This window comes from Camelina sativa, chromosome 14 (assembly GCF_000633955.1).
Source record: "Camelina sativa cultivar DH55 chromosome 14, Cs, whole genome shotgun sequence".
NCBI lineage: Eukaryota > Viridiplantae > Streptophyta > Magnoliopsida > Brassicales > Brassicaceae > Camelina > Camelina sativa.
Window position 1 is genome coordinate 4,153,858 of NC_025698.1, and position 26,054 is coordinate 4,179,911.

General features: G+C 37.7%; 9 protein-coding genes across 9 annotated transcripts in view; 4 read left to right on the forward strand and 5 right to left on the reverse strand.

Moving 5' to 3' along the window:
- LOC104739558 (glucuronoxylan 4-O-methyltransferase 1-like) lies at positions 103–1,115 on the forward strand. The gene has a single exon (XM_010459954.2). It carries the CDS (start codon positions 155–157, stop codon positions 1,001–1,003), a length of 849 nt encoding a protein of 282 aa, XP_010458256.1. The 5' UTR covers positions 103–154; the 3' UTR covers positions 1,004–1,115.
- On the reverse strand, positions 1,227–5,136 carry LOC104739559 (leucine--tRNA ligase, cytoplasmic). Its single transcript, XM_010459956.1, has 3 exons — positions 4,980–5,136; positions 1,571–4,837; positions 1,227–1,467 (listed from the first exon to the last, which is right to left on the reverse strand). Exons 2-3 carry the CDS (start codon positions 4,822–4,824, stop codon positions 1,461–1,463), a joined length of 3,261 nt encoding a protein of 1,086 aa, XP_010458258.1. The 5' UTR covers positions 4,825–4,837; positions 4,980–5,136; the 3' UTR covers positions 1,227–1,460.
- Positions 7,839–9,398, reverse strand: LOC104739560 (ras-related protein RABA2a-like). The gene is made up of 2 exons (XM_010459957.2): positions 9,068–9,398; positions 7,839–8,447 (listed from the first exon to the last, which is right to left on the reverse strand). Exons 1-2 carry the CDS (start codon positions 9,230–9,232, stop codon positions 7,959–7,961), a joined length of 654 nt encoding a protein of 217 aa, XP_010458259.1. The 5' UTR covers positions 9,233–9,398; the 3' UTR covers positions 7,839–7,958.
- LOC104739561 (probable elongation factor 1-gamma 1) lies at positions 9,543–12,031 on the forward strand. Its single transcript, XM_010459958.2, has 8 exons — positions 9,543–9,671; positions 9,770–9,826; positions 10,058–10,207; positions 10,299–10,359; positions 10,454–10,509; positions 10,604–10,705; positions 10,806–11,295; positions 11,421–12,031. Exons 2-8 carry the CDS (start codon positions 9,818–9,820, stop codon positions 11,798–11,800), a joined length of 1,248 nt encoding a protein of 415 aa, XP_010458260.1. The 5' UTR covers positions 9,543–9,671; positions 9,770–9,817; the 3' UTR covers positions 11,801–12,031.
- On the forward strand, positions 12,429–14,117 carry LOC104739562. Its single transcript, XM_010459960.2, has 2 exons — positions 12,429–12,705; positions 13,453–14,117. Exons 1-2 carry the CDS (start codon positions 12,624–12,626, stop codon positions 13,689–13,691), a joined length of 321 nt encoding a protein of 106 aa, XP_010458262.1. The 5' UTR covers positions 12,429–12,623; the 3' UTR covers positions 13,692–14,117.
- LOC104739563 (KH domain-containing protein At1g09660/At1g09670-like) lies at positions 14,305–17,377 on the reverse strand. The gene is made up of 8 exons (XM_010459961.2): positions 17,146–17,377; positions 16,929–17,059; positions 16,338–16,423; positions 15,946–16,070; positions 15,709–15,846; positions 15,514–15,630; positions 14,883–15,026; positions 14,305–14,791 (listed from the first exon to the last, which is right to left on the reverse strand). The coding sequence occupies exons 2-8, from the start codon at positions 17,057–17,059 to the stop codon at positions 14,636–14,638; spliced, it is 897 nt and encodes a 298-aa protein (XP_010458263.1). The 5' UTR covers positions 17,146–17,377; the 3' UTR covers positions 14,305–14,635.
- LOC104743196 lies at positions 18,739–20,825 on the reverse strand. Its single transcript, XM_019235430.1, has 5 exons — positions 20,821–20,825; positions 19,868–20,599; positions 19,449–19,788; positions 18,885–19,364; positions 18,739–18,795 (listed from the first exon to the last, which is right to left on the reverse strand). Exons 1-5 carry the CDS (start codon positions 20,823–20,825, stop codon positions 18,739–18,741), a joined length of 1,614 nt encoding a protein of 537 aa, XP_019090975.1.
- On the forward strand, positions 23,209–24,100 carry LOC104743197 (disease resistance-like protein CSA1). Its single transcript, XM_010464306.1, has 2 exons — positions 23,209–23,732; positions 24,040–24,100. Exons 1-2 carry the CDS (start codon positions 23,209–23,211, stop codon positions 24,098–24,100), a joined length of 585 nt encoding a protein of 194 aa, XP_010462608.1.
- The window catches only part of LOC104743198 (putative pentatricopeptide repeat-containing protein At1g09680), a 3,627-nt gene continuing 2,816 nt past the window's right edge, over positions 25,244–26,054 (reverse strand). Inside the window, exon 2 of the mRNA XM_010464307.1 lies at positions 25,244–25,878. Within this exon, the coding sequence (XP_010462609.1) occupies positions 25,244–25,878 (635 nt within the window). The remainder of the gene's footprint in view (positions 25,879–26,054) is intronic.

Below are 26,054 nucleotides of genomic sequence, written 5' to 3' on the forward strand. Positions count from 1 at the left end.
TGTCGTACTCATGTACCCTTATAGATTTCCTTACCTTCATCTCTAAGCATAAACCCAACTTCTGCTTTCATCTCATCAGCATATTTCCTATAAGTATCTAAGAACAAGACTGTAACTTCTGCAGAATCCAAGTTGTTATATTTGAAATTAGACAATGAGGCCTAAAGCAAATCAAAGCCACAAACTCAAGCTTCTCCTTGTTTGTCTTCTTGCCACCTTAATTCTCATATTCATCTTGAGATCAACTCTGACATCTTCACGGTCACGCCAAACTCCAGAAGATAGGAGATCAGAGCGTTGTTCTGGTGCCTGCAATAAGCTACCACGTTCCCTTGCACAAGCCCTGATCCATTACTCGACTTCAGTTATCACACCACAACAAACGCTCAAAGAAATAGCAGTTAGCAGTGAAGTACTCAGCAAGAAGTCACCCTGCAATTTCTTGGTGTTTGGTCTAGGCCATGACAGCCTCATGTGGAGCTCTCTCAACTATGGAGGCCGGACGGTATTTCTTGAAGAAGATGAAGCATGGATAAAACAGATCAAGAGACGGTTTCCAATGCTGGAATCGTACCATGTAATATACGACAGTAAAGTCAATCAAGCCGATAATCTCATAGAAGTTGGGAAAGGACCTGAATGCACAGCCATTGGAGACCCACGGTACTCAATGTGTCAACTAGCACTCAAGGGTTTGCCTGCAGATATCTATGAGACTAGTTGGGATCTAATCATGGTTGATGCACCGACTGGCTACTATGATGAGGCTCCTGGGAGAATGACAGCAATTTACACAGCGGGAATGATGGCGAGGAACAGGAAACAAAGAGGAGAGACCGATGTGTTTGTGCATGATGTGAACAGGGAAATAGAAGACAAATTCTCTAAGGCTTTCTTGTGTGAAGGGTACATGAAGAAACAGGAAGGGAGACTAAGGCATTTTGTTATCCCTAGCTATAGAGTTGGATCGCAATCAGAATCAGATAGACTCTTTTGTCCATAGTGAACACATGTTACCTTAGATCTCCTCTGTTTCTCCCAATCTGTAACTCTTTATCGTCCTTGTTGTTCTACTTGTTCACTATCAGTATTAAAGAGCCTAGACAATTAAGCTATAGCAAGAAACTAGACTTTCTTAATGCTTAAAATCAAGTTTCTTGTAAATGAGCATTGGCAACTTTGTTTTGGTCCAGTAAAGCTTTACTAGTAAAAGAAATCTAGAAAGCTGATCAGGAGGAAAAAGTAGCATATATGAGCAATATTGTTGTATCGATAAGAAAGAACAGATCTTACCACACAATACCAGAAATAAAAGACAAAAACTCAGCAAAGAAGTCAACAAACTTAACTATCAAGTCTAACTCATAATAAAATACCAAAATCTCTGTAAACTCCCAATCCTTCAACCTCTTGACTTGTAGTTGAAACTTGTCGCACACTTTTAGGCTGGAGGGCAGACACTAGGTGCTGAAACAGTTAAGAGTTCGTTCAGTTTAGTTGACCAGAAACAAAAAGAGCATTCATGCTGCTTCTATTAGGAAGCAATTGTAATGAAATAACTCGCTTTTACCTGGGCACAAAGATAGCAGTTGGACTGCCTGGAGATGGAGGATTCTGCGTCAGCAGTGAAGCATGTGGACCAGCCTTTGAAACATCGTCAGGGTTACTTGCAGAATATATTTCAACCTCTTCAAGACCAAGTTGTCGCTTGATCAAGTCCATGTTACTCCGAAGGACGTCGAGCTCTCCAAAAGGCAACCTCAAATTTAGAGCCTGAGTGCCAATAGATATTGCCTCGTCCTTCTTGAATTTAAGGAAAGGCATGCAAAGCTTCTGGATTTGTTTGAAGTTATCTGCTTGTCCCTCCTTCAATATCTCCCTTAGTTCTGCAAGTATCTCTGCATCTGGGGCAAAACGACGGGTTTGTTGGTCAAATTTGCTTTGCAGAACCTCGAGGCAGTGAGCTCTCCATCCATCAAATTGCTCATTGACATATACTAGGCCCCTTAACTTCCCCTCTGGCACTGCTGTTACTTGGGCACCTTTCTTACCAGCCTTCTTGGAACCTAAGAGTTGTTTTTGTAGAAGCTTTCGCATTAACACGATAGAATCTTGCAAATATTTGTTTGCACTCTTGAGCACCAAATCTGGCTCAGCTGATGTTGGCCAGCCTGCTGATACCACACAACCTTCCTTCTTCAAAAGTGTCCTCCAAACATATTCTGCAAACTGGGGACAGATTGGTTCAATGAGGCGTGTTTGCACATCCATAAAGGTCAGTACCAAGTCATGGTTCATGCCGCCATGTCCACAAGAGAGTCTATACTCATCTCGAGCAGCTTGTAAGTCGTAAAACCCATTTTTAAGTGCCTCCCTAAACAAACAATCTTTGTATGCCTTTTCAGTCAATCTGATAGCAATGTTCATGTCATTTTCAAACACTTTATCAGCATACGTAGATGGAGGGCCTGCTCTTAAAGAGGATTCAGCAGCCAGAACTTCTTCCATCCATGTGAGCTCTTTTGTCAGCCGTAAAATGGCAGCATTTGCAGTTTCAAACACAAAATTTGCATCGTCGACACCATCACCAGCATCAGCCAAAGAAAATCTTGTGGCAGTGGCAGAGAATTCTTCAATAGCCTGGCGCAGGGTTCTGAAATTTCCAGTTGACTTTGACATCTTTTCAGAATTCAACATGATGTGACCATTACATCTGATGCCACGTGGCCAGTTACGATTCGCCAATAGTGCAGTGTGGTTGTAGATGAAAAATGTCAAATGATTCTGAATAAGATCTTTTCCTGAAACTCGAAGATCTAGTGGGTACCAGTAATCAAATTCCTGCTTCATCTTACTTAAGACAGCTGATGGAATATCAGATGATTTTGGGTACGGACCATCACAGAAGAGATACTCCCAAACTTCATCATTCATCTGCTGCGGCTGGATCAAAGACTTGCTACCTTTATACATGTCTTCTCCACCGTGAAAGAAATGGGCAACTGTGTAATAGGCCATATACAGAGATGAATCGGACAAGGATTCCACAAGGAACTGTTCATCCCAGGGAATACGAGTTCCTAGACCAAAAGACCGTGAACAAGCCCACTGATTGAGCCAGCTCAAAGTGTGCTCAAAGCCATGCCTTGTTTCTTCAGAATAGAGATTCATTTTTGATAAGCATTCCTCAGCCATATTTCGCCATTCTGTTTCGCCGTAAGTTATGTACCACTGATCTGTGAGAGCCACAACACATTCATCACCTGATCTTGACATCACCGGCTTTTCAGGTTCACTGTATATGATTGCCTCACCACTCTCTATGAGCTTTGTCTTGATAATGGGCTTGATTTCTTGAACTTTCCTACCAACAAACTCTCCAATAAGCATGGTTCCTTCAGTGAATCCTTTCAGGTAAGTCAACCTCTTAGCCTCTACAAGCTTTTCCTTATCATTCTGACTTTTAATTTTCAAATCCAAGCAGACCTTTTCAGCAGCCCTATCCCCAAATTCCGGAATGTTGATAATCGGTATGATTTCAGAGGGCAACCACTCCTGTTTCACACCAAACTTTTTTTGAAAATCAGGCTTGTCGTTTAAATCTTTTAAAGCCATGTAATCATCAGGGGCATCACTAGGCACACTGGTGACAATGCCAGTACCTTTGTTGGTCAGAATGGTCATCATAGGCAGGGCATAGATGATCTCCGTAACTGACAGAGGAGACCTTAACGGGAGTCCAATCAGATCATGCCCAGTCAACTCAACCAAGCAGGATGGCTTCTGAGGGATCTTCGAGAAGTTCTGGTAGGCAAGGTTGAGTGCAGCTCTCTCAGTAAGGATGAAGACATCACTTTCATTGATTTCATAGGCTCCATATTTACCATCAGGCAGTACCCAAGCGTTTGTTTGTCCATACATGGTCTCAGGCCTCAAAGTAGCTGCAGCCAAATAAACGTTCTTTCCTTCCAAAGGACCCAGTTTCAGAGGAAATGGCTTGACTACTTCCATCTTTATGAGCGTATACTCTTGCGGCTGAACACCTTCGCCAGTAGCACGGTCGTGATCAGCACAAGGCTGGCCATCTAAAGGTGAGAAGACTGTGTACCTACGGTCTTTCACAATCTTTCCCATAGATTTCAACTTCCTCATCTGCCACCTCACAAAGGCATCGAAAAAGGGATTAACGTCAGTGGTAACAAAAGACCGTCTCCAGTCACAACCCAATCCGTATGCCTTGAGATCTTCAACAGCCAACGGGGGAAAGTAGTACAACCATTTGTAAGGATCTTGGAACTCTGCAATCTCACTGTCAGTGAGACCAAAACTGCGCATAATCTCCCACTGATAAACCTGTCCACCAGATTTCGCAGCAACCTTGGACTTTTTCCCCTTGAACTGACCAGGTAAAGCTGGTGTATCACTGCTCTCCTCCTCAACTTCCGCAACTGGCTTAGTGTTGTCTTCAGCAGTGAACACAGGAGGGTTACCAAACTGTTGGATCTCACGAGAAAGCTTATCTGCTGAAGCCTTGATTGGCATACCAGTACAATGGAAACCAAAAGGAAGAAGCACGTTAGCTCCTCTAAGCCTATGGTAAGCAGAAGCAAAATCAACCTTGGAAAGTGAGAAAGCATGCCCAATGTGTAGGTAACCATTCATATACGGGAAAGGGAATGTCGAGAAGAACTTCTCTCCTGGCTTTGGAAGATTCTCACGAGACTCAGCCCTAAACACTTGCTCATCTTCCCACAGTTTTCTAACCGCTACCTCAATCTCAAGAAGACGATCTCTCCTTGCGAAGCTTTTCGAATCAGATGCCATTTCGTGACAGTGCCTACCCCAAACAATAATCCAAAACACAAAAAACAAAACCTCAATTCAATGAACGAAACAACAGCAAATCGAGTCCACACGCTTGGGTGGGGGATGAGAACAAAAGAGAAGATTTGAACGTAGCTGATCTGAGAGAGGATTACCTTAAGAATGAGGAACTTGGAGGAATCACGAATCGAGTCCACCGCGAAAGCAATCGGAGATTTGAGAGAGACTGAGCCAGTTGGGAGATAAGGGGAACTCGATTTCTAGGGTTTTTGAGGATATCTTTGGATTTAACCACCGCAGTTACGTCCAAAAGAGAAAGTGACTTTGGTTTTATATATTTAGGTTTTCTCTTATTTCCCAATTTCGGTTCAATTATTCCGGTTCAATTATTCCGGACGATGGCATAACGAACGATTACAAGTAAAAAAGGCTTCAAGCCACGCTCGCATACTAATACTAAATACAATAATAAAAACTATAAGCTTCAGATTTCCATGAAAAATTGTTTTCAAGTTACGCAAACTTAAAAGAACGTAGAAACTTCGAGTTGGTTTATATAGAATATGATAGATTATTCTTAATTAACTTTGGTGATCAATAAAATTGTCAAAATACTCGGAAACCTTTATTCATCAAAACAAGACACAAGATAAGAAACCATAATTAACTTTTAAAAGTTCTTGAGAGACTCTAATCTTTTAGAATTAAACACACAAGGATCAGACTGGATTTTCCTTCTCCACACTCCCATCTTTTGTTTCCACCTCCCGCTCTACGCAAATACTGTATAAAACCGACGACAAGATTATTATAGCTATGACTATGAAACACCATGTCAAGATTGAGATCTCCATCGTTTTTGAATAATAAAAAGAAAAAAGAGAGTAAACGCAAAGTTGATTAAAATTGCTTGCTTGTTGATCCTAAAACTATATATATAGCCGGGAACTGCTAGAAAAACTATTTTTGATAATTGAAAACTTGCTAGAAAATAAGATATTTATTACTTATTTTCAATCAATAACTGGTATATTTTCTTTTTCAAAATTTCATAAATAAACTGATAATTTTTTTTTTGCTTTGTCTGTCTTCTTCTTAACTTTCCATTCAATAACTGGTATATTTGCTTTTTTCCTGTCTTCTTGAAAAATGTAAATTGTTTGATTTTGTTAATTTGTTACTATCTTTAGAAAAATCAAGCTACAGTTTCTGCTCTGTTCATAATTCAAATACTACGTTGGTCGCTTTGTTTCTTTCATTTTTTTTCTCTTTTACATTTTTTAATTATATATTACAACTACCAATCAAAAACTACAAACAATTGTCTAAAAATAATATTTCATTTTTCACAATTTGGATGAACGATTCCATACTCCATAGGATGTCATCTTAGAGAGTTTGTTAGGATATCTTTGGATTTAACCGCAGTTACGTCCAAAAGAGAAATTGACATTGGTTTTATATATTTTAGGTTTTCTCTTATTTCCCAATTTCGGTTAAATAATTCGGTTAAATTATCCGGTTCAATTATCCGGTTTGTTCAATTATCCGGATGAAGAATCCGCTGCCGGAAAACTCTTGGATGATAAAAGAAGCTTCCTCGGGGGTATCTCCACCGATGGTTTCCTTATTTGATGTTCCGGATAAACGACATCCATGATGAGATCTAAGTTGTGTGTCTTATGTTTTGTGGTTGTTTTGGTGTTTGAGAGATGGACGGATGAGTGTAAGATGAAAGATAGGATATTGTGGTGTATATATTATATATGGGATTGAATATTAGATAAAGACATGGGAATAAGTTAAAAACGTATATAAAAATATTGGTTTAGTTTTGGATTATTACATTAAATATGTGTTCTGATGAGATGTAAGAAGAAGACAAGAGAAGAAAAGTGGAAGGGAGTCGTGTGAGAGGGTATGGGGGAGGGGAGAGGGTTCGGGTACACCTCATACAATAACTGTCCTAGCTCTAATATCCAGTTTAATTATCCGGTCCTATGTTGTTTTTAGTTTTAGAACAGTCGAAACTCGAAACCATGGCATATATATAGATTACATGTAAAAAGGCTTCAAACTTAAAAAATGTTGAAACTTCGAGTTGGTTTATATGGAATCTGGTTTATATGAATCTGATAGATTGTTCTTAATTAACTTTGGTGATCAATAATCATCGAAAGAACACACAAGATAAGAAACCATAATTAACTTTTTAAAGTTCTTGAGAGACTCTAATATTTTAGTATTAAACACACAAGAATGGATCAGACCGGATCTTCCTTCTCCACACTCGCATCTTTTGTTCCCTCCTCGCTAGGCCGTTCTCCGCAAACACTGAATAAAGCCGCTAAGATTAGTATAGCTACGACTATGAAACACCATCCCAAGATTGAGATCTCCATCGTTTTTGAATAATAAGAAGAAAAAGAAAAAAGTAAACGCAAAGTAGAATTGTTTTGTGATGATAAAAATTGATTGTTTATTGATCTGCAAACTATATATATAGGCGGGAAATGCTGGAAAACTTGAAAATTTATCAATTTGATAATTGAAAACTTGCTAAAAAAAAAAAGATATTTATTACTTATCTTTTTAATCAGTAATTGGTATATTTCCTTTTCCAAAATTTCATAAATAAACTGATAATTTTTATTTTTTTTGCTTTGCCTGTCTTCTTTCTTAACTTTTGTTTCAGTAACTGGTATATTTGCTTTTTTCTGTCTTCTTGAAAATGTATATTGTGCGATTTTGTTAATTTGTTACTATCTTTAGAAAAACCAAGCCACAATTTCGGCTCTGTTCATAATTCAAAATACTATGTTGGTCTCTTTGTTTATTTCATTCTACAGTATTCTCTTTTGCATTTTTTTTAATTATATATATTATATATATTACAACTACCAATCAAAAACTACAAACAATTGCCTAAAAATAATATTTCATTTTTCACAATTTCTATGAACGATTCCATACTCCATATAGAATGTCATCTTAGAGTTCTTATCAACAACAAAAAAAAAAAAAACAGAGGCAACTTGCATATATTTTAGCTAGTGTAACACAACGCAAAGCCTTAAAACAAAGTCGCATAGATATTGGCTTTTAAAGTGAGACACAAAAAAAAACAAAGCCTTTCAAGAGGAAGAGCAACAAGGCTTCTTAACGTTTGAATCAGAAGTAGCAGCGACATCAATCGTTTGGCCTTCCTTGACGTTAGCATTTGTAGTTCCCTGGTCCGAAGATATCGATTTCTTGCTGATAATCCTATAAATCTCTGAGAGAATCGTCTGAAAAGCCTTCTCTACGTTTGATGCCTCGAGGGCAGATGTCTCGATGAAAGACAAGCCTTCTTTCTCAGCATAGCTCTGAGCATCCTCTGTGGCAACAGCTCTGAGATGCTTCAGATCTGTCTTATTACCAATCAACATGATCACAATATTGGAATCAGCATGGTCTCTGAGTTCTTTTAACCACCTGCTTACATTCTCAAAAGTTGTTGGCTTAGTGACGTCGTAGACCAAGAGAGCTCCAAGAGCACCTCGGTAGTAGGCGCTGGTTATGGCTCTGTATCGTTCTTGTCCAGCAGTGTCCCATATCTGAGCTTTCACAGTCCTTCCTTCCACCTTAGTACAAAGATGATTGTTTTTGCCAAAGAGGTTAAAAAATAATGAGCAACAGCAGCAAAATGCTTAAACTGGCAGCTAAGTAATCAACAAAATGCATAACTGTGAAACAATGACCATGATTCATCATTACTTAAGTAACAAATTTTACAATTTTCATAGTCTAATACTCTAATTAGAAGTAAATGATGTTGTAGATCTGCTTTAAACAAAGGTTTTTAGATCTGACATGTGAGGCAGCCACAACGCTAAACAGCCATAGTACAAGAAGCTTGGGATCATTATCAACAAACAAAAAAAACGCCTAAATGTTCAAAGCAAACATCAAAATTCAGAACCAAGCTCAAATATTCCAACACACACAAATGGCGGTTTCCGAGTATTTCGTAAACACAAATTACGGGAAATGAATGAATACAAAGAGGATAGAACAAACGGATCGAACCACATAAAAGCAACCAAAAACTAAGGGACAAGTCCATCCTGATTCCAGAGACAATAAAAGAAACTTACAAGGAATCCTAGATCGAGAAACAGTTGGGGATTTACACCAAAAGAGAAAGAGAGAGAGAGAGAGAGAGAGAGAGAGAGAGAGAGAGAGAGAGAGAGAGAAGACATACTTGGAGAGTACGGGTAGCGAATTCGACACCGATGGTGGATTTGGATTCTAAGCAGAACTCATTGCGAGTGAATCTAGAGAGGAGATTTGACTTGCCGACACCGGAGTCTCCGATCAAAACCACTTTAAACAAGTAGTCGTATTCTTCATCCGGTCTTCTCGCCATTGTTACGCTCCACTTTAATCGAGGAAGAAAATAGATTTGGGAGTTTTTCAAAAAGCCCGAAGAAGCAAGGAGAAAGAAGAAATAAATAATTTCAGATTTTAATTATAATTAATTAATTTGATTTCCCACTGGATCCCGTTCAACCTTCTTCTCTCGGCTTGCTTTTTTGAGTTCGAGTTGGGCTTTACAAATTAGAAAGGCTTACAGACGTCGGCAAATAAGGAAAACTGGAATGTAATAAGAGCTTAACCGGAAAAATAAACAAAATCAGAATTAAAAACTAAAACAAAACCGAGCTAAACCAGAGGATTTCACTCATACGTTTCAAAAAACCCTAGATCACATCATCATCATCATCATCATCCCTTCACTCCTTTATAACTTTCTCCGCCTCATCATTTGCTTCTCTCTCGATTTCTCTCACGGAAGATTTTTTCAGGTAAGATTTAGCGACCGATCAGTCCTTTTCTCTGATTAGCTCATCATTCGTATATATATGATCGAGCTCACAACTTGATTTTTTTTCCTTGGAACCAGATCCGATTTCAAAACCCGGAGTTGGTTTATTTTCCGTCTGAGAGAGAAATGGCTTTGGTGAGTTCTTCTTCTCTATGATCGTCTCTTGTTACGATCTCATCTTTTTTACTGATTTGTTGCTCTTATAATTGTTAAGAAGCAAGCAAGAATTATTAGTTGTAGTAATCGTTCGATTTAGCAATTTGATTGAAATTATGTTAGTCTGCATATCTAGCTGCTGTTTACTAGTGCTGGGATACATATAGAGAGAATGAGTGATGAGTTTTGCTGATGAAATTGCGATTGTAGGTCTTGCACACGTACAAGGGAAACAAAAGTGCTGATAAGGCACTCATTGCTGCAGAGTATGTTGGTGTGCAGATCGATGTCCCCTCTGACTTTCAGATGGGTGTCACTAACAAAACACCAGAGTTCTTGAAGATGAACCCTATTGGAAAGGTTTGTCAACACCTTGTCGTTGCTTACTAAATTTCTGGAATTGATATTAGGTCTATTTTTAGCTAACTTAAAGCTTCTGTGATCTTGCTAGGTTCCTGTTCTTGAGACTCCTGAGGGTTCAGTATTTGAGAGCAACGCTATTGCCCGTTATGGTAATATATTCATACCATTATACTTCATTTGTCTCTCCATGTCTAGTTTGATTGCTTGTTGTTTATAATGGAGATGTTGATATCCACATTGAAGTTAGCCGATTGAATGGTGGTGAGAACTCTTTGAACGGATCCTCCCTGATCGAATATGTAAGTATCTGATCCATTTGCACCTGCTCTAATGTTTGTCGGTCTATTTTTTATTATTCCTTCTCAATATTTATCTGCATGTTGCTTTTTGCAGGCACAAATTGAGCAATGGAGCGATTTCGCCTCACTGGAGATCTATGGAAACACCTTGAGATGGTTTGGCCCAAGAATGGGATTTATGCCATACAGTGCTCCGGTAAGCTTTTGTGCCTTTCATTAACTCTCTATGATGGCAGTCTAGGTACTCTTTTCACAATATAAATAGTATCTCATCCCTGATTGTTATTCAAATGAAGGCTGAGGAAGGGACTATCTCTGCGTTGAAGAGAGCACTTGATGCTCTGAACACACATCTCGCTTCCAACACTTACCTTGTTGGACACTCTATCACCCTTGCTGATATTATCACTGTCTGCAACTTGAACTTGGGATTTGCTACTGTCATGACCAAGAAGTTTACCTCTGAATTCCCCCACGTCGAGAGATACTTTTGGACTGTGATTAACCAACCCAACTTCAAGAAAGTGGTTGGTGAGGTCAAACAGACTGAAGCTGTCCCTCCTGTTGCTTCCAAGAAAGCTGCCCAGCCTGCCAAGCCCAAGGAAGAGCCTAAGAAAAAGGAAGCTCCGGCAGCAGAGGCACCTAAGCTCGCTGAAGAGGAAGAGGCACCAAAGCCAAAAGCCAAGAACCCTCTTGACCTTTTACCACCGAGCCCAATGGTACTGGATGATTGGAAGAGGCTGTACTCAAACACCAAATCTAACTTCCGTGGGGTTGCTATTAAAGGTGTGTGGTGATCTTTTCCTTTTACCCTGTTTTACAGTTGCTATCAGGAAATGAAAGGAATTCTTTAGATATTGGAATCAAATGTGTGTTTTATCATGTCTAATAATATTTTGGCTGAAATGCAGGATTCTGGGACATGTATGACCCAGAGGGATACTCACTATGGTTTTGTGACTACAAGTACAACGATGAGAACATGGTGTCATTCGTCACGCTCAACAAGGTGGGTGGGTTCCTTCAGCGCATGGACTTGGCACGTAAATACTCGTTTGGAAAGATGCTGATTTGCGGGTCAGAGGGTCCCTTCAAGGTGACGGGGTTATGGCTATTCCGTGGACCAGAGATCCCCAAGTTCATTATGGATGAGGTGTACGACATGGAGCTGTACGAGTGGACTAAGGTTGATATCTCAGATGAAGCCCAGAAGGAGCGTGTTAGCCAGATGATTGAAGATGCAGAGCCATTTGAGGGTGAGGCTCTCTTGGACGCCAAGTGCTTCAAGTGAAAAGGAGAGAATTTGCAGCCTGAGGCTTACATATCTCTCTCTCTCTCTCTCTCTCTCTCTCTCTCTCTCTCTCTCTCTCTCTCTTTATCTCTTTATCAATAGGGATTTTGCTCTGTGACTTGTGTCGCCTATACTGTTGTTTTTCTTTCTTTCTAATTGAGTGTTAAAGGACAAGGATGTGGTCTTTTTTTGGTTATTTGTTAATGTTTCATCTCGACTTTTCTTTGCCTGTTTACTAAAACCAGTTTTTAGACCAGGCAAGTCTATCCTGGCAAATAGGCAATATATGGTCTGGTTGATTTGTTTTGACGCGTCGTTTCGGTCAGATTGTATACATTATTGGTCGTCGAGTTAAACGATTAGGTCAAGTCTTTTGACATATTTGGAAGTGTGTTAAAATTTGTTGAAAAGGAAAATCTTGAATTAAGCTAACTAGTAATTGGTCAAAATATAAGAAAATGATTTCTCTTCGTTAATTATCTCAATTATTTTTTTTATATAAAAGAATCTTCTGAAGTAATTCACTTTAAATAAAAAAGTACAACTAAAAATTAAATTAAAGGTACTGGCATCCATTAATTAATAGTATACATGGTTGGTCTCAAAAATCAAATGAATAATCGATGGCAAAAAAAAAAAAATCAAATGAATAATTCTTTACTACTTACTACAAGGCATATAATCTCTATAGTTGTTTTAATTTTTCAACATCAAAAGTTCCTTGTTTGTTCTACCACCAGAAGTATTTGTTCTTTCTTCACCGCCAGCAAAAAAAAAGATCGATCCGTCTTTCTCCTGCGAACAGAGAGAGAGAGAGAGAGAGATGAGAGAGCTCTCAGCAAGTAGTGGTCTAGCATGGCTGCGTTTGGTATTCTTCGCTTCGATTGGTTTGCAGTTTGTCTTAGGTTCGTCTTCTTCAGATCTAATCTGATTTTGGTCTTGAAAGCCCTTAGATTGCTAGTTCTCTCTGTCAATTTGGTTCGAATCATCGGAATTTAATGTTCGTTTGGGGATTTAGGTTTTGATTTCGCGAGATTTATGTCAAATTTAGCTCAACCTCGGCTCCTTCTAGATCTTCGCCACACAGTTACTAAATTTTGTGCTTAACATAAGCAAATAATATGTTACTGTGCAATTAGTGTGTTTGGTTTCGCTATAGATTATGTCGTTACCTTGTCCTAAATGCGAACCCTGATTTGAAGAGTTTGTCTTGCTTTTTATTTCTTGTAACTAGGGCAATGGTATTTGTACATTTCATCAGTATTTTCATGGTGATGCATGCTGCATTTGAGTTATGAGACATAAATTACCAAGTTTGTGGTAAAAGTCATTGAATCTCTTTGCCGTCTCTAGTTTCAGACATTTGAAGTTTTACTGTTAAGCTATTTCTACACTCATGTGCTTTTAAAGAAGTAGGCATTCGCTTACCCCGTAAGATTCTGTAAATACTTGTTGCAATTGATGTTGTGCTATGTTGTCAATTTGTGTGGTTGTTGCTCCCCTTTAGTCGAAGATAAGAGAAACATACTAACTATTTGAGTTTAGATTGTGTAGCTTTTGCAGACTAAAGCTTCTCATACAGTTACGAACCTTAATTTTTTTGTTACATGCCTAGATGTCATCTACTAAGTCTTCTGATGTGATATTTGCAGGTCTATCAGGTGATTCCAAGGATACGAATGCAGGAGTTAAGGCAGAATCTCATTCCTCTTCTAGCAAAACAGGCACAAAAGTAATCCTCGTACTGTTCGGATTTGTGGCTGTGGCGGTCTTCTCCTTCTTCCTATACAAGCTGTGGCAGAAGAAGAAAAGAGATGAGCAGTATGCTCGACTGTTAAAGCTGTTTGAGGAAGATGATGAACTGGAGGTTGAATTAGGTCTTCGGGATTAGAAACGCCAATTTGTCAACAAAAGCCTCATGTATGTTTGTGTTCGTTTTGTCCGATCATGTAGGTGGAACGTTCCGGGCATTTAAATTTGAAGTATATATAATATACGCACACTTTGATGGGTAACTGATGTAGCTGTCTCGTCACTGATCATCATCGTCATCAATTCATCATTATCCTCTCTAGACGATTGTTTTCTGGTTGGAAATAAACTATCAAAACTTGTGGAATTCTCTTACTTGTTTAGCTTTTATTAGGTCCACTTTTGTACAACTTATTACTATTTGATTCCATGTACTTCTTTATAGTGAGTGATTCCTGCAACCTTGCCCTTCTTTTGGGATTGAGCCAGGTTTATTAAAAAGTTAGTACTCCAAGGGAACTTGTATGAATGACATTTGAGTTTGAGGTATTGTGAAGAATACATATACAGGGTGAGCAGTTTCAAAGAGATTCGTAGATATATTACATATAAAGAACGATAAAACATAAAATGTCATCAAGGCATAAAGAAAATAAAACTTGGGGGTACAAAAAACCTTGTTGATCGAGAAGCTGAATCTGAACCTTGAGTCTCAAAACCAGAGGCCAAGTCAAATAGAGAAATTTTAAAACTTCAAATGAAATTAATGTTGGGTTTCAAACTTAAATAAAGGGTACATGACTGAAAACGAGATTACATTTCATTAAACACCATTATTAGTTTATTACCCTCTGGTTAATGGTCATCTCAGCTAACCAACAAAATTTTCAAAAATAAAGAATAAACTTAATGACAAAATAAATTAATTGAGAAGTCCAAACGTTAGAACTTAGAAGAACAATGTCACCTCGCGGCGAGAGATGAGCAATGCAAAGAGAGCCTTTGTCCTGCCCACACGACCATGCCATGATTTCAGTCCCAAGCAGCGAAAAATAAACATTGATCATCTTTCAGGTCAAATCTTTATTGTCCAGTCTTAGCACGCTTGCTGTTGAAAGGTGACATGCTTGGACTCAGACAAGGGCTCAAGCTCGGACTCGGACTCTCCTCCCTTAGTGTACCATTCAAAGCAGCTAACTCCTTCAGCTGTTCCCTCTTGTAGTGATCCATTGATTCGTCCTGTAGAGAAAAGAACAAAAACCATGTGAACATAAGGTTCGGAGTAACAAAACCATATGGATATGTTTACAATTTTGTGATAGTAATGTACCATTGGCTTTAGGAGTGACTCGAGGAAATGCACTGCATGCTCCAATCGAGAGTTTATTATGTCCTCTGGAAGCTCGGCTTCGATCAGTACATGTAGTGGCTCGCAGAGATGCTTGTACCCTGGCTTACCCTTTAGTTTTTCCTCCTGCCGGGAAATAAAAAAACTAAATGTATTAGCCTTGACACCGCATGGTACATATTTAATGTCTGAGAAAATATAATACTCAGAAGAAATGAATCAGAACTATCGTTATTCAGATGATGTTATTTGATGAGAGTTGTGACCTAAAACTCAAACACTTAATTCCCTGTACAGGCTTCCAAAATTTATATATCTTCAAATGTAAACAAGAGTAGTAGCTGATGATGCAGCAAAATGTATCATTCCTTTAATAATAATCAGTTGCTATGCCAAAAGACGGTGGCATACAAGCTTATACATAAAAGGTAAAGAAACTCCTAAAGACACTAAGAAAAGTGTGTGTATTCAACACATGGCTATAAAACTGATTGAATGGTAAAAACATATGAGAAAATTGAAGTTTGAGCTGTAAGAATTCATTCATCTACACTTGCTATAAAAAACTGATAAAATGGAATCCTTCAGAGAATCAATAAACAAGGAGCCATACCTTGACAGTATCCTTCACAGATCCTCGCCCTCTAATAAACACCCTGCAGTGGGTTGCTAGCTCAACTCTTTTCAGGGAGTTTCCACGTGGCCCAAGAATCCGCCCAACAAAATTATACTGCAACGTTCAATGGAATTAAACTCTAGAACAAGCCAATTAGAATAACATATTTGGGTAAAAACATTCAAAACTTACACTTGGATATTTATCCACTGGCACATCAAGTCTTATCACTCTTTTCACAATGGGTGGGTTAGGGAGTCCAGGCATCCCAATCCAGCCCACTGAGGCAGGAGCACGAAATGGAGAACCTCTCTGGAGGTGACAGTTTTCCTGAAGAAAGCAACAGCAATTAATATAGATAAAGCCCACTCTTCAATAGAAAATTGTAAGCAACGCCATCATAATAATTCAACATGAGCAGTGGCTTACCTCGGCTTGCATCATTGACCATCCCTCTAAATCAAGCTTTCCATTTGTCGGCTGACCAAGCGATCTAAATGGACTGCCATGCTCATATCTATCAAGATCAGGAAAACTAGAGACCCTCCTGATTTCTGCACAGACGTCAGCAATGTAGGCAATTTAGCAAACATACAAAAGAAACTGTAACAGTTGAACATCACGGGGATCTTCAGTCTCCTAGTTTTATTGCCAAGAATGGACAAAAGAGAATACAAAGTTGTATGTAAACACATATTTCATTCTACTATCCTCTTCATAGCCACAGAAGAAAGCCAAGGATATGGTCATAAGTTTGTGTGTGCACACACTCAAAGAAAACACTTAAATCTAAAAGCATATAGCATTACAAGATAGCCCACCTTGATTTAGCAGTCGGCAGCAATTTGGCATAACTTGCAAAAAAGGAACCAACTTTTGTCTCTCTTGCAATAACTCAGTCAAGTACCTGAAGAAAAACATATACGTAAGAAGTTTCACTGGACGCTGAAATTGGCGTGTATCGACACAACACAATCGAGTGGTTCACATTTGGAGTCACACCACTCAAATGTAAAATAAACTTGCAAAAATACATCAGTAAGTTCATTTCCAAAACATAGCGTTATTGTTAAAATCCTTTAGAGTTCATTGTTTAGAATCGACTAATAAGTGAGCAAATGGAGTAAAAGTGTGAAAAAGGCGACATTTTGAGGTGAGACTATGATTGAGAAATTGGATCTGCGTGAACAAAATCATTTTTTTTTTAAAACACTCAATCCAATCAGAGGGACCAATCACAAGCACGCAGACACTTAAAATGCTCAAGTAAAGCAGCAAAGTTCATAAGAAACCGATCCACAACAACCAAACTAATTTTGTCCACACAATGAAAAAGAAGAAGCTCACACAGATTCACATTAACAGAGGAAAAAAAAAAAGAGTGGAAAAAGAAGAGAGGAAGAAAGAGAAACCTATCACGATCAGAGGGAGGACAAGGGGATCGATTGGGAGAAGCACGGAATCCAGAAAGTGGAAACTGGAAGAAGCTACCGGGAGAGATCCTCTCTTCCATGGCCACGAAACCACCGCCGGATTCCATCATCTATAAATCCACTGTTAAGAACCGCACAAGTACTGACAGACAGAGATAACAGAGAGAGGGAAAGGTAAAAAAAAAAAAAGACTGACCGGGGAAGAGATAGTGAAGAGAAGAAGATGCGGCGGAGGATCTGACGCCGATCTCAAGGTAGAGAAAGGCGTATACTTCGGGCGTGAGAGAAGTAGGTGTGGACTGTGTGTAGAGTGGCTACAAAAGCAAAGAGAAGAAGGGAGTCAAAAGCCCTACGCAGCACGATATGATGAGAGTCTCTCTCTCTCACCGCATTTTCGATATTTTCTATTTTTGTTGTTTTTTTGTTTCCTTTTTTTTTTTCTTCTTCTTTTCGAGATTTATGTGATCTTCTTTCTTAAGTATTTACGATTCTTCCGTTTTTCACATTTAATTGGGCCTTAGGCCCACTCAATTATAGGCATTCTCGTTAGGACCAGTTAGGCGAATATACATTTTTACTTAGATAGATAAAAACAAATATTTTATCCTGCCAATTGCCAAATGCTAAGATAAATAAATATTTGTATTACCCTTCTACAATCTAGTGGAAAAGTGGCTTTTTTATACCCTCACTAATGACATATGTTAAATTCATACATCATCTATGCTCTTGTGCCAAGTCATACCTCCACCTAATAAAACTTTAAATTTAAAACCTAAAATTTTGTTTTTGTGCAAAACCATACATAGACATTAACAATGTTAAATCACGTGATGATGTGGATGCCACATATTATACCACGTTGTGTTAGTGCAAAAATAATCAAAATCTCTACTTAAACGTCGTTTTAAGCTACGTAGTGATATGATACGACGTCGTTTGGATTGTTGCACCTATCAAATAGCAATATTATAAGCGTCGTCTCATTTTTATTGGTTTATGATAGATGCATGGTTTGTTAAAAACATCACAAACTGGGAGCAATAACAAGCCAAGAAAATGGTTCCAAATTCTTAAAATTGGAGGCAAGAAAAAGCCGTTTCTAACAAGGTTCCAAGACGTAAAACAAACGACATTAACCAACTAAGGTTCCAGTGGTAAACAAAATAAAGAATAAGGTTCCAAAGACCCAAGTATCTGAGTCAAATCATCAAGAAAACATACTCCAATAAAACTACTCCAATTTTCTTCACTCCGCTTCATCAAACCTTGCATAATAAACACAAAAGATAGTTTCAAAAAAAGTTTAGAAGAAGCATATCTAACCTTAAAACTGAAAAGATTTTACGTACCTTAAACAAATTGTGATGTGTGGCTTGGTTGGCTAGATCCTTCCCCTTGACTAGACTCACTAACACTTTTAGGTTGTTTCTTTGGCCTGTAAACCGGGACACCAATATTAGGACAACTTCTGGTGTTATGTCTTGCCAAACCACACCTTCCACAATGAATTTCCCTCCCTTCTCTTGTAATTTTTGTTTTCTTCACAGGAGGTTCTTCTACTCCCTTCTCTTTCTTCTTTTTCTTCGGAGACTCATTCTTTCCTTTTATTCTTTTTTGCTTCTTTTTAGCACCTTGAGACGCTTCTCTTGGCGGGACTTGAATCATACGCTCATCTGACCTTCCCCAAAAGTTCATTCCATTAACTGCCTTGATAGGACCATTGTATTGTTTGCGCCATGTAGATGTCAAATACCAGTTGGAGACATAGTCCTCAGGCTTAAACTTCTTATATGATATTACACGTAAGACATGACGACAAGGAATCCCTGTCATACTCCACCTCCTACATGCACATGTTCTTGCAATCATATCAACATGATGACCCTGCTTGTGTTCAACCACTTCAAATTGACTATTTCCAACAGGAATTACTTGACAAAACTTTCGGTGTTTCTCCTCTTCCTTGATGGTCTTCGCAACTTTTAGACTAAATTTTCCTTGATGCTTCATGGCCTTCTTTTTTCTTATATCCATACGAATCATGGCTTGTCTTCTTATTGTCTCCAACATCTCAACAAGGGGCATCTCTCGGGCTTTGTTGATAGTATTGTTGTAGGACTCAGAGAAATTATTCGAAACATCTTCACACACTGATGTGGAAGTGAAAAAAGCGCGGCTACAATTATGTGGATTCCTCATCATCAATGCCTCATACACACCAACATCAAAGTTCTTCAATGCGGCAATGGCTCTCTCATATTCACCAATGTTGAAACTCTTTGCAACTGCCCAAAATAAGTCCTTAGGCAATTCTTTACCTGGATAAACTCTCATTAGGTTTCCATAGATGTGGCGCGCACACATACGATGTTCCACCTTAGGCAATTCTTGGTCAACAGCATTGAGTAAGCCCTATCATGTAAAAAAAAGAGCTTTATTCTAACTATCTTAAACAGATTACATAGATGACAAAGAGTAAATGAACACTGAACTTACTTTTTGTCTATCAGAGATAAGTGTGAATCCAGTTCCATCTTGAAGTTTCAAATCAGTCTTAAGCTTCTGGATAAACCATAACCAACTGTCTATATTTTCCTTTTGCACCACAGCCCAAGCAACAGGAAAGAATTGATTATTTGCATCCCTTCCTACGGCTGCCAAGAGTTGACCCTTAACATCGTTCTTTAAAAAACAGCCATCTATTCCAATAATAGGGCGACAATGAGCAAGCCATGTCTCCTTGAGGGCTGAAAAGCACACATAGAACCTATCAAAAGACTCTATACCACCATCACCAGTTATTATCCCCAACTCAACTGTAGATTCTGGATTAGACCTTTTTAAAATCAGAAACAAAGTTAGATTATCAACTATAAAACATAATAATTAGAATTATTTGGATAGATTTTATTTACCTTAGCAACTCTAGTCGGTAGTCTTTTATCCTTGAAAATTGCTCATCATGTTCATCCTGAATCATCGATAAGGCTTTTCTCTTGGCTTTTCTACACTGATCAGGTGTCACAATCAAGTTGTAACGCTCCTCAAGTGTGTCTTGCATTGTCTTTGGCTTGTAGGTAGGATCTTTTCTAATGTCATTCAACAATAATTTAGCAATAATCCCATCCTTCACTACCTTGCTAAACCCATCCTTAATACATGAATGCTCATCTTCACATCTCTTAACCATGTATGCTCCTATTGGTGCTTCATATGAACAATAAATTCTGAACTTGCAATCACCACCAAGTGAACACTTTACTTCTGATTTATCAGGTCCCCATCTTGTGAACTTCACATTACACCCTTCCTTAAGAGCATAATCAACTACAGCTTCTTTAAATTGAGATATGTTGTCAAATACCTGCCCCAATCTAATATTTCCACTACCTTTTTGGCATCTTAAATACTGTCTTCCCTCTTCTTCACAATCTGAATTATGAGGAGTATATTCATCATTGTCCTCCTCTTCTTCATCAACAAAGCCTGCAACATTTTCCTCCACTTGAGCTTCTTCATCAAGCCGCTCACCTTCAGCTCTGTTATCAATTCCATCACCACCAGTTTCGTTGGCATTTTCATCTACATCAACTCTATAATCATTCTCATGATCACCAGCAGCTGTATTCGCATTTCCATTCTCATAGCTGAAATGACAACAACAATTTTTTTCTTTTAGAATTTGACAAATTATCGAGTACTTGGTGTTCATAAACAAGACGTTGTGTCTCATTAGGAAATAACTGTATATACTGAGACATAAACACACATCACATCTAATATATACAAATAAAATAAGATATTTAACTAAATCTATATGATATGTAGATAAATAAAGTGAAAACCCCAAAATTTATTTCAAAATTACCTCATTTTTCCAGCGGGTGAAGGGATGAGAAACTCTAATTCCACTTCCACAAAACTCTTTAACTTCAAAAAACGTTTCTACTAACTTCGGATTCGTCAATGGTTAGAGAAGAAGTGAAGTCCCAATTGTTGTGATCTTCGTTGAGAGTTAAAAGAAGATCAATGAGACGACAGGTTTTGTGAAAAATAAAGTAAAACATGAGACGGCATGCTCGATGTTGCTTTTAATTTCTGCCCACACTCCAACTACGTCGTATTAACAAAATAATTCGATTCTAGGTTTTGCACTAATACGACGTGGTATAATACGTGGCATCCACATCATCACGCGATTTAACATTGTTAATGTCTATGTATGGTTTAGCACAAAAACAAAACTTTAGGTTGTAAATTTAAACTTTTATTAAGTGGAGGTATGACTTGGCACAAGAGCATAGATGATGTATGAATTTAACATATGTTATTAGTGAGGGTATAAAAAAGCCATTTTTTCACAATCTAGTCAAGGTTTAAGGTTTTACAAAAAAAAGTTTAGTCGAATAAATTATTTTAACTGTATATACTGTACGTATATTCAAACTAATAGTGGTCAGCGGAGTAACTCTTTGTCTTGTGTTTTTTTTTTTTTATTACTATTAATTATTATGGAGTATGAGGATTTCGAAACTTGTTCGCGAATACATTTTTTTATTTACAAAGAGAAAACAGATGCTAAAGATAATTAATTATTAGTCAAATAAATTTACCTATACCATTATCACAACCTACCATACATTTAAATTAATAGAGGTCAGCGGAATATTAACACTGTCTTGATTTTTTTTTTCTCTTTTAAAATCGTTAATATTAGGGTTTAGGTTTTCATTATGGACTTTTTGGTACGTTATAACTTACATACGAATATTGTATGTGTCCACGTTAGAGAAAATTGGAACAGAATAATATTTGTCTTGGGATGTTTCTGTCGTCATGGGGGGTAACCCTCGGCGAAATTGAAGGGCCATTATTAACTAACGCTTTAAATCTTTGGAGAGGCTCTTCTTATGTCATTCGTGAGTCGGATTTTGACAGTTGGTCGGATACAATTTCAAAGCAAAAGATCAGATCAGATCCATATTTTAGAAAATAAAAAGGTTATTTCTATATTATAAGAGCAAGGCTGGTGACGACTGACGACTATCATCAAATATTACATATAAAGTTATAAACGTTAGTTTATACTAGCGATTTTGGTTGCTCTTCCAATATATACCAGTCAATACATATTCATGGTTTGACGGATGAAACCGCTTCGTTTCTCAAGTCTTCTCCTTTCGTGAAGGTGAAAGATAAGATAAGGCGACTTTCTCAATGAATATATAGCTATCAAAATTGGATAGACGGATTCCAATACTAAAATATATACATCTTTTTCCGGTAGAATGGGACAGTCCATGTCCACACCATCTATATAGTTATTAGTGGTTTTATTCAAAAATATATATATAATTCAAAAATATATATATATATAGTTATTAGTTTGTACTAGCAGGCTCATCGACACTTTCTATAACTTATTCATCTTAATTATAGTTATATGAGTTTGCCGGTAGAATGGGACAGTCCATTACGGACCGCATGCTAATATATATACGCCAGTCCATGCCCACACCAGCTATATAGTTATTAGTGGTTTTATTCAAAAAAATATATATAGTTATTAGTTTGTACTAGTAGGCTCATCGACATTTGGCTTTGAGGTTCTAAAAACACTTTCTATAACTTATTCATCTTAATTATAGTTATATGAGTTTCTCAAATTAATAATATATATTTTTTATATTTATATAACATTTGGCCTTCAGCCTTCTGCTTTTAACTCTTGACTAAGGTCGAATATTCTCAAATAAAACTGTTATCCGACAATCTCTCATACGGGTTTATGTTTTCTTATTTTTGGTCTTCTTATTGCGACGATAAAGGTGTACGTACGTAACGCATTGTGTCACCGACTCACCTTATGTATTTACTTTTTCTTACTACCCCTGACGCCGTATGTGTTACCCCGAAATGACGATATATACGTTCAGTTCTCTTATCGTTTTGTTTTCCACCTTTTATAATTATATATAAATGAGCCACGTCAAGAAAAGGCATGCTTGTCAGCTTGTGCCTTGGCCCTTGAGGCACGAGACATTCACAACCTTCATTTTTCTTGGGATCAAAGGTATATATACTCATACATATAAGTGCATATAAAATAGTTTTTAAGGAAAACATCAATTGATATATCATATATGTCTATACTCGAACCTTACGTCATTGCTTATAAATATACAACATGCATAGCATTGAATGTAAAAAACAACCTATTCTTCATTGCTCACACTCAAATTTCAGAGTGACCAACATGAAAAAGAGTAATAGCAAGATCTCAACATGGGATACCTTATCTCATCTCCTTCATAACCACAAGGTCCAAAACCACAAGCATTCCCATAACCAAGTGTTCATCAATTTCCGCGGAAAGGAGCTACGCTGCAGCTTTGTGAGCCACCTCGTTGACGCCTTTAAAAGACATGGAATTAACTTCTTCATAGACAAAGACGAGCAGAAAGGGAAACACCGCAAGCATCTCTTTGCGAGGATCAAACAGTCGAGGATGGCTCTGACTATATTCTCAAAAAGGTACGCCGAGTCACGCTGGTGCCTCAACGAACTCGCCAAGATAAAGAAAAGAGCTGATAAACGCAAACTACAAGTGGTTCCCATCTTCTTCAAGGTGAAGGCAGAGTCTGTTAGATACCAAAAGGCTGAATTCGGTCGTAACTTCTGGAGGTTAGCTAAGACTTCAAGTGGTGAACAGATCAAGACATGGAAGGAAGCTTTGGAGTCTGTCTCTGACAAGATGGGCTTGTCATTAGGCGAAAACAGGTACGTACCATACTGTTTATCCTTAAAAATAATCTGATGCGACATTTTCCATGCTTCAATTCTCTGTCTAATCCGCCATGAAAGAAAACCGAAACTTTTTGTTATCAAGAGAACAAGCAAACTGGTCCATATTGTGAATGTAACAGTCCAATGTCTATAGAGTCTTCATAGTTCATATTAATGTTACTGTTGTTTGTAACTCATTTTTCTAGTAGATATTCACTGATATAACTTTCACGTTTGTAATATCGTTTCCTTCCGTGAAACTATGCAGACTAATCTATAGTATATGTTATATACTTTGCAGCTCTGAGGCGGATTTTATAGAGGAGATTGTTAAAGAGGTTAAAAGAGTTGTCGCCGTCTAGAAAATAGGAGACCCTATTCCTTCAACCTTCCCCATAGAAACAGAAAAAAAGATTTACTCAGGAGGATTGAATTCAGTTAAAAGTATTGTACAATTAATAAATTGCTCTTCTCCATTTTCATTTATGGTGTGTGTCAACTGTCAAGTACCTAGGACTATGAATTTTTTGTTAATATTGGTAGACCACATTTCATTGTTGTAAATTATCGTATATTATGTTATTCTAATAAAACAATTTGTATCTTGGGATAAATCTCTCGAAAGAAATGATACGCGTTCACCCAGCACTAGACAGCAAGTTAATTAACAATACTGGTATGCTATGTACAAGTGTGTACAACAAGAATATCAATTAACAACTACAAACATAGAGAGATAGTTCTCCAAAAAACTATCCTCCCTTACAGTCTCAATGTCTCATAATGACTGATCTACAAATAAGAACCACCATACAACTTCAACAAATGCTGATTCACTTTATAGACACTCCCAATCGCTTCTGTTACAAGTTTAGCCACCTCACAATTCTTCACACGTGCCTTCCACTCTTCTCTGCTTCAGCTGTGTGCCTTTTTCAAAAGTACACTCAATGCAACTTATATAGGCTCACAAAGATGAGAGGGCTTTCATATATACAACTATACAAGTAAAGTACATCACAGTATTAGTAATGAAATTGGATAGTGGCCAAACCTTGTAGATACTAAAAAGATTAACAACAAATGGAAAAAATTAAGAATTGCTACTGTTCCCTACGAATTTTATGTAGCAACCTAATCTAGCCTCATGGAATCAGGTATTTGAAGGGCCAACTAACCGACACAAAACTAAATGCTTAATGATTTAAAATCTACTACATGCCACATGAATCCATACTCCACTCGATAAAGTGAAACATACAATTTGAAACATTATAGACTCCAACATTGGGAACAATACTGGTTTCAGAAAACTAAAATCTGATCAAAGCTTATAAAAACATTGAAAAAATGAAAAAAAAAAAAAGGAGAGAAATATAGAAAAGATATTTCCGAGTATTACCTAAGATGAAAAAAACGACTTTTGGGGATTAATAGGAAAGTTTCGGTCGTATCTAGGAACAAATAGTCGGATATTAGCTGTTCCTGTGATCTTTTGAAGCTCTTTAAATCTCATTGACTAGTGATTTGTAAGAGGCAAAGTCAGCTATAATCCCTATCTCAGGTTTCTGTTTATAATGTTTTGATGAAATTGCATGTCTATGGTGACCTTCCAATAGGATATTGTATGTGATGTCATCCGGAACAACCCCTATGTTAAGCATGGCATGTAGCAACATGTCAGCATTCTTCATCTGTCCCAATTTGCATAGTCCATTCAGCAGAACATTATACGTCACAACACTAAGAATATGACCATCACTCTGCATTTCCTTGAGCAATTTGAAACCGGTTTGAACATCACCTTTCTTACAGACTGCATCCATCATGATTGTATAGGTTACATCATCAGGTTTCATACCAGCTCGCAGCATCTCCTTCAAAGCTCTATCAGCATCAACGACTCTTCCTTCTTTGCACATTCCACAAATAAGAGCTGAGAAACCCACCCTATAGAGTTCAATCCCATTCTGATCCATTTCCTTCCTTATCTCCAAAGCTGTTTCTACGTCTCCTCCTCTACAAAATCCATCTATAAGAGTTGTGTATGTAATTTTGTCAGGCCTCAAACCTCTAAGAATCATCCCATCAACTATCTTCCTTGCAGCCACCAAATCCCCATTCTTGCAAAAGCCATTTACTAAAGAATTAGATAGAACAAGATCAGGCTGAAGACCCCTACTCAACATCTTCTCATAACTTTCTTTCATCAAGTCAATCCGTCCACTCCTACTATGACCATGAATCAAAGTCGTGAAAATAACATCATCAAAGAGTTCGGCTGGCATCCATGATTAGGCATCTTTTCCAAAATGT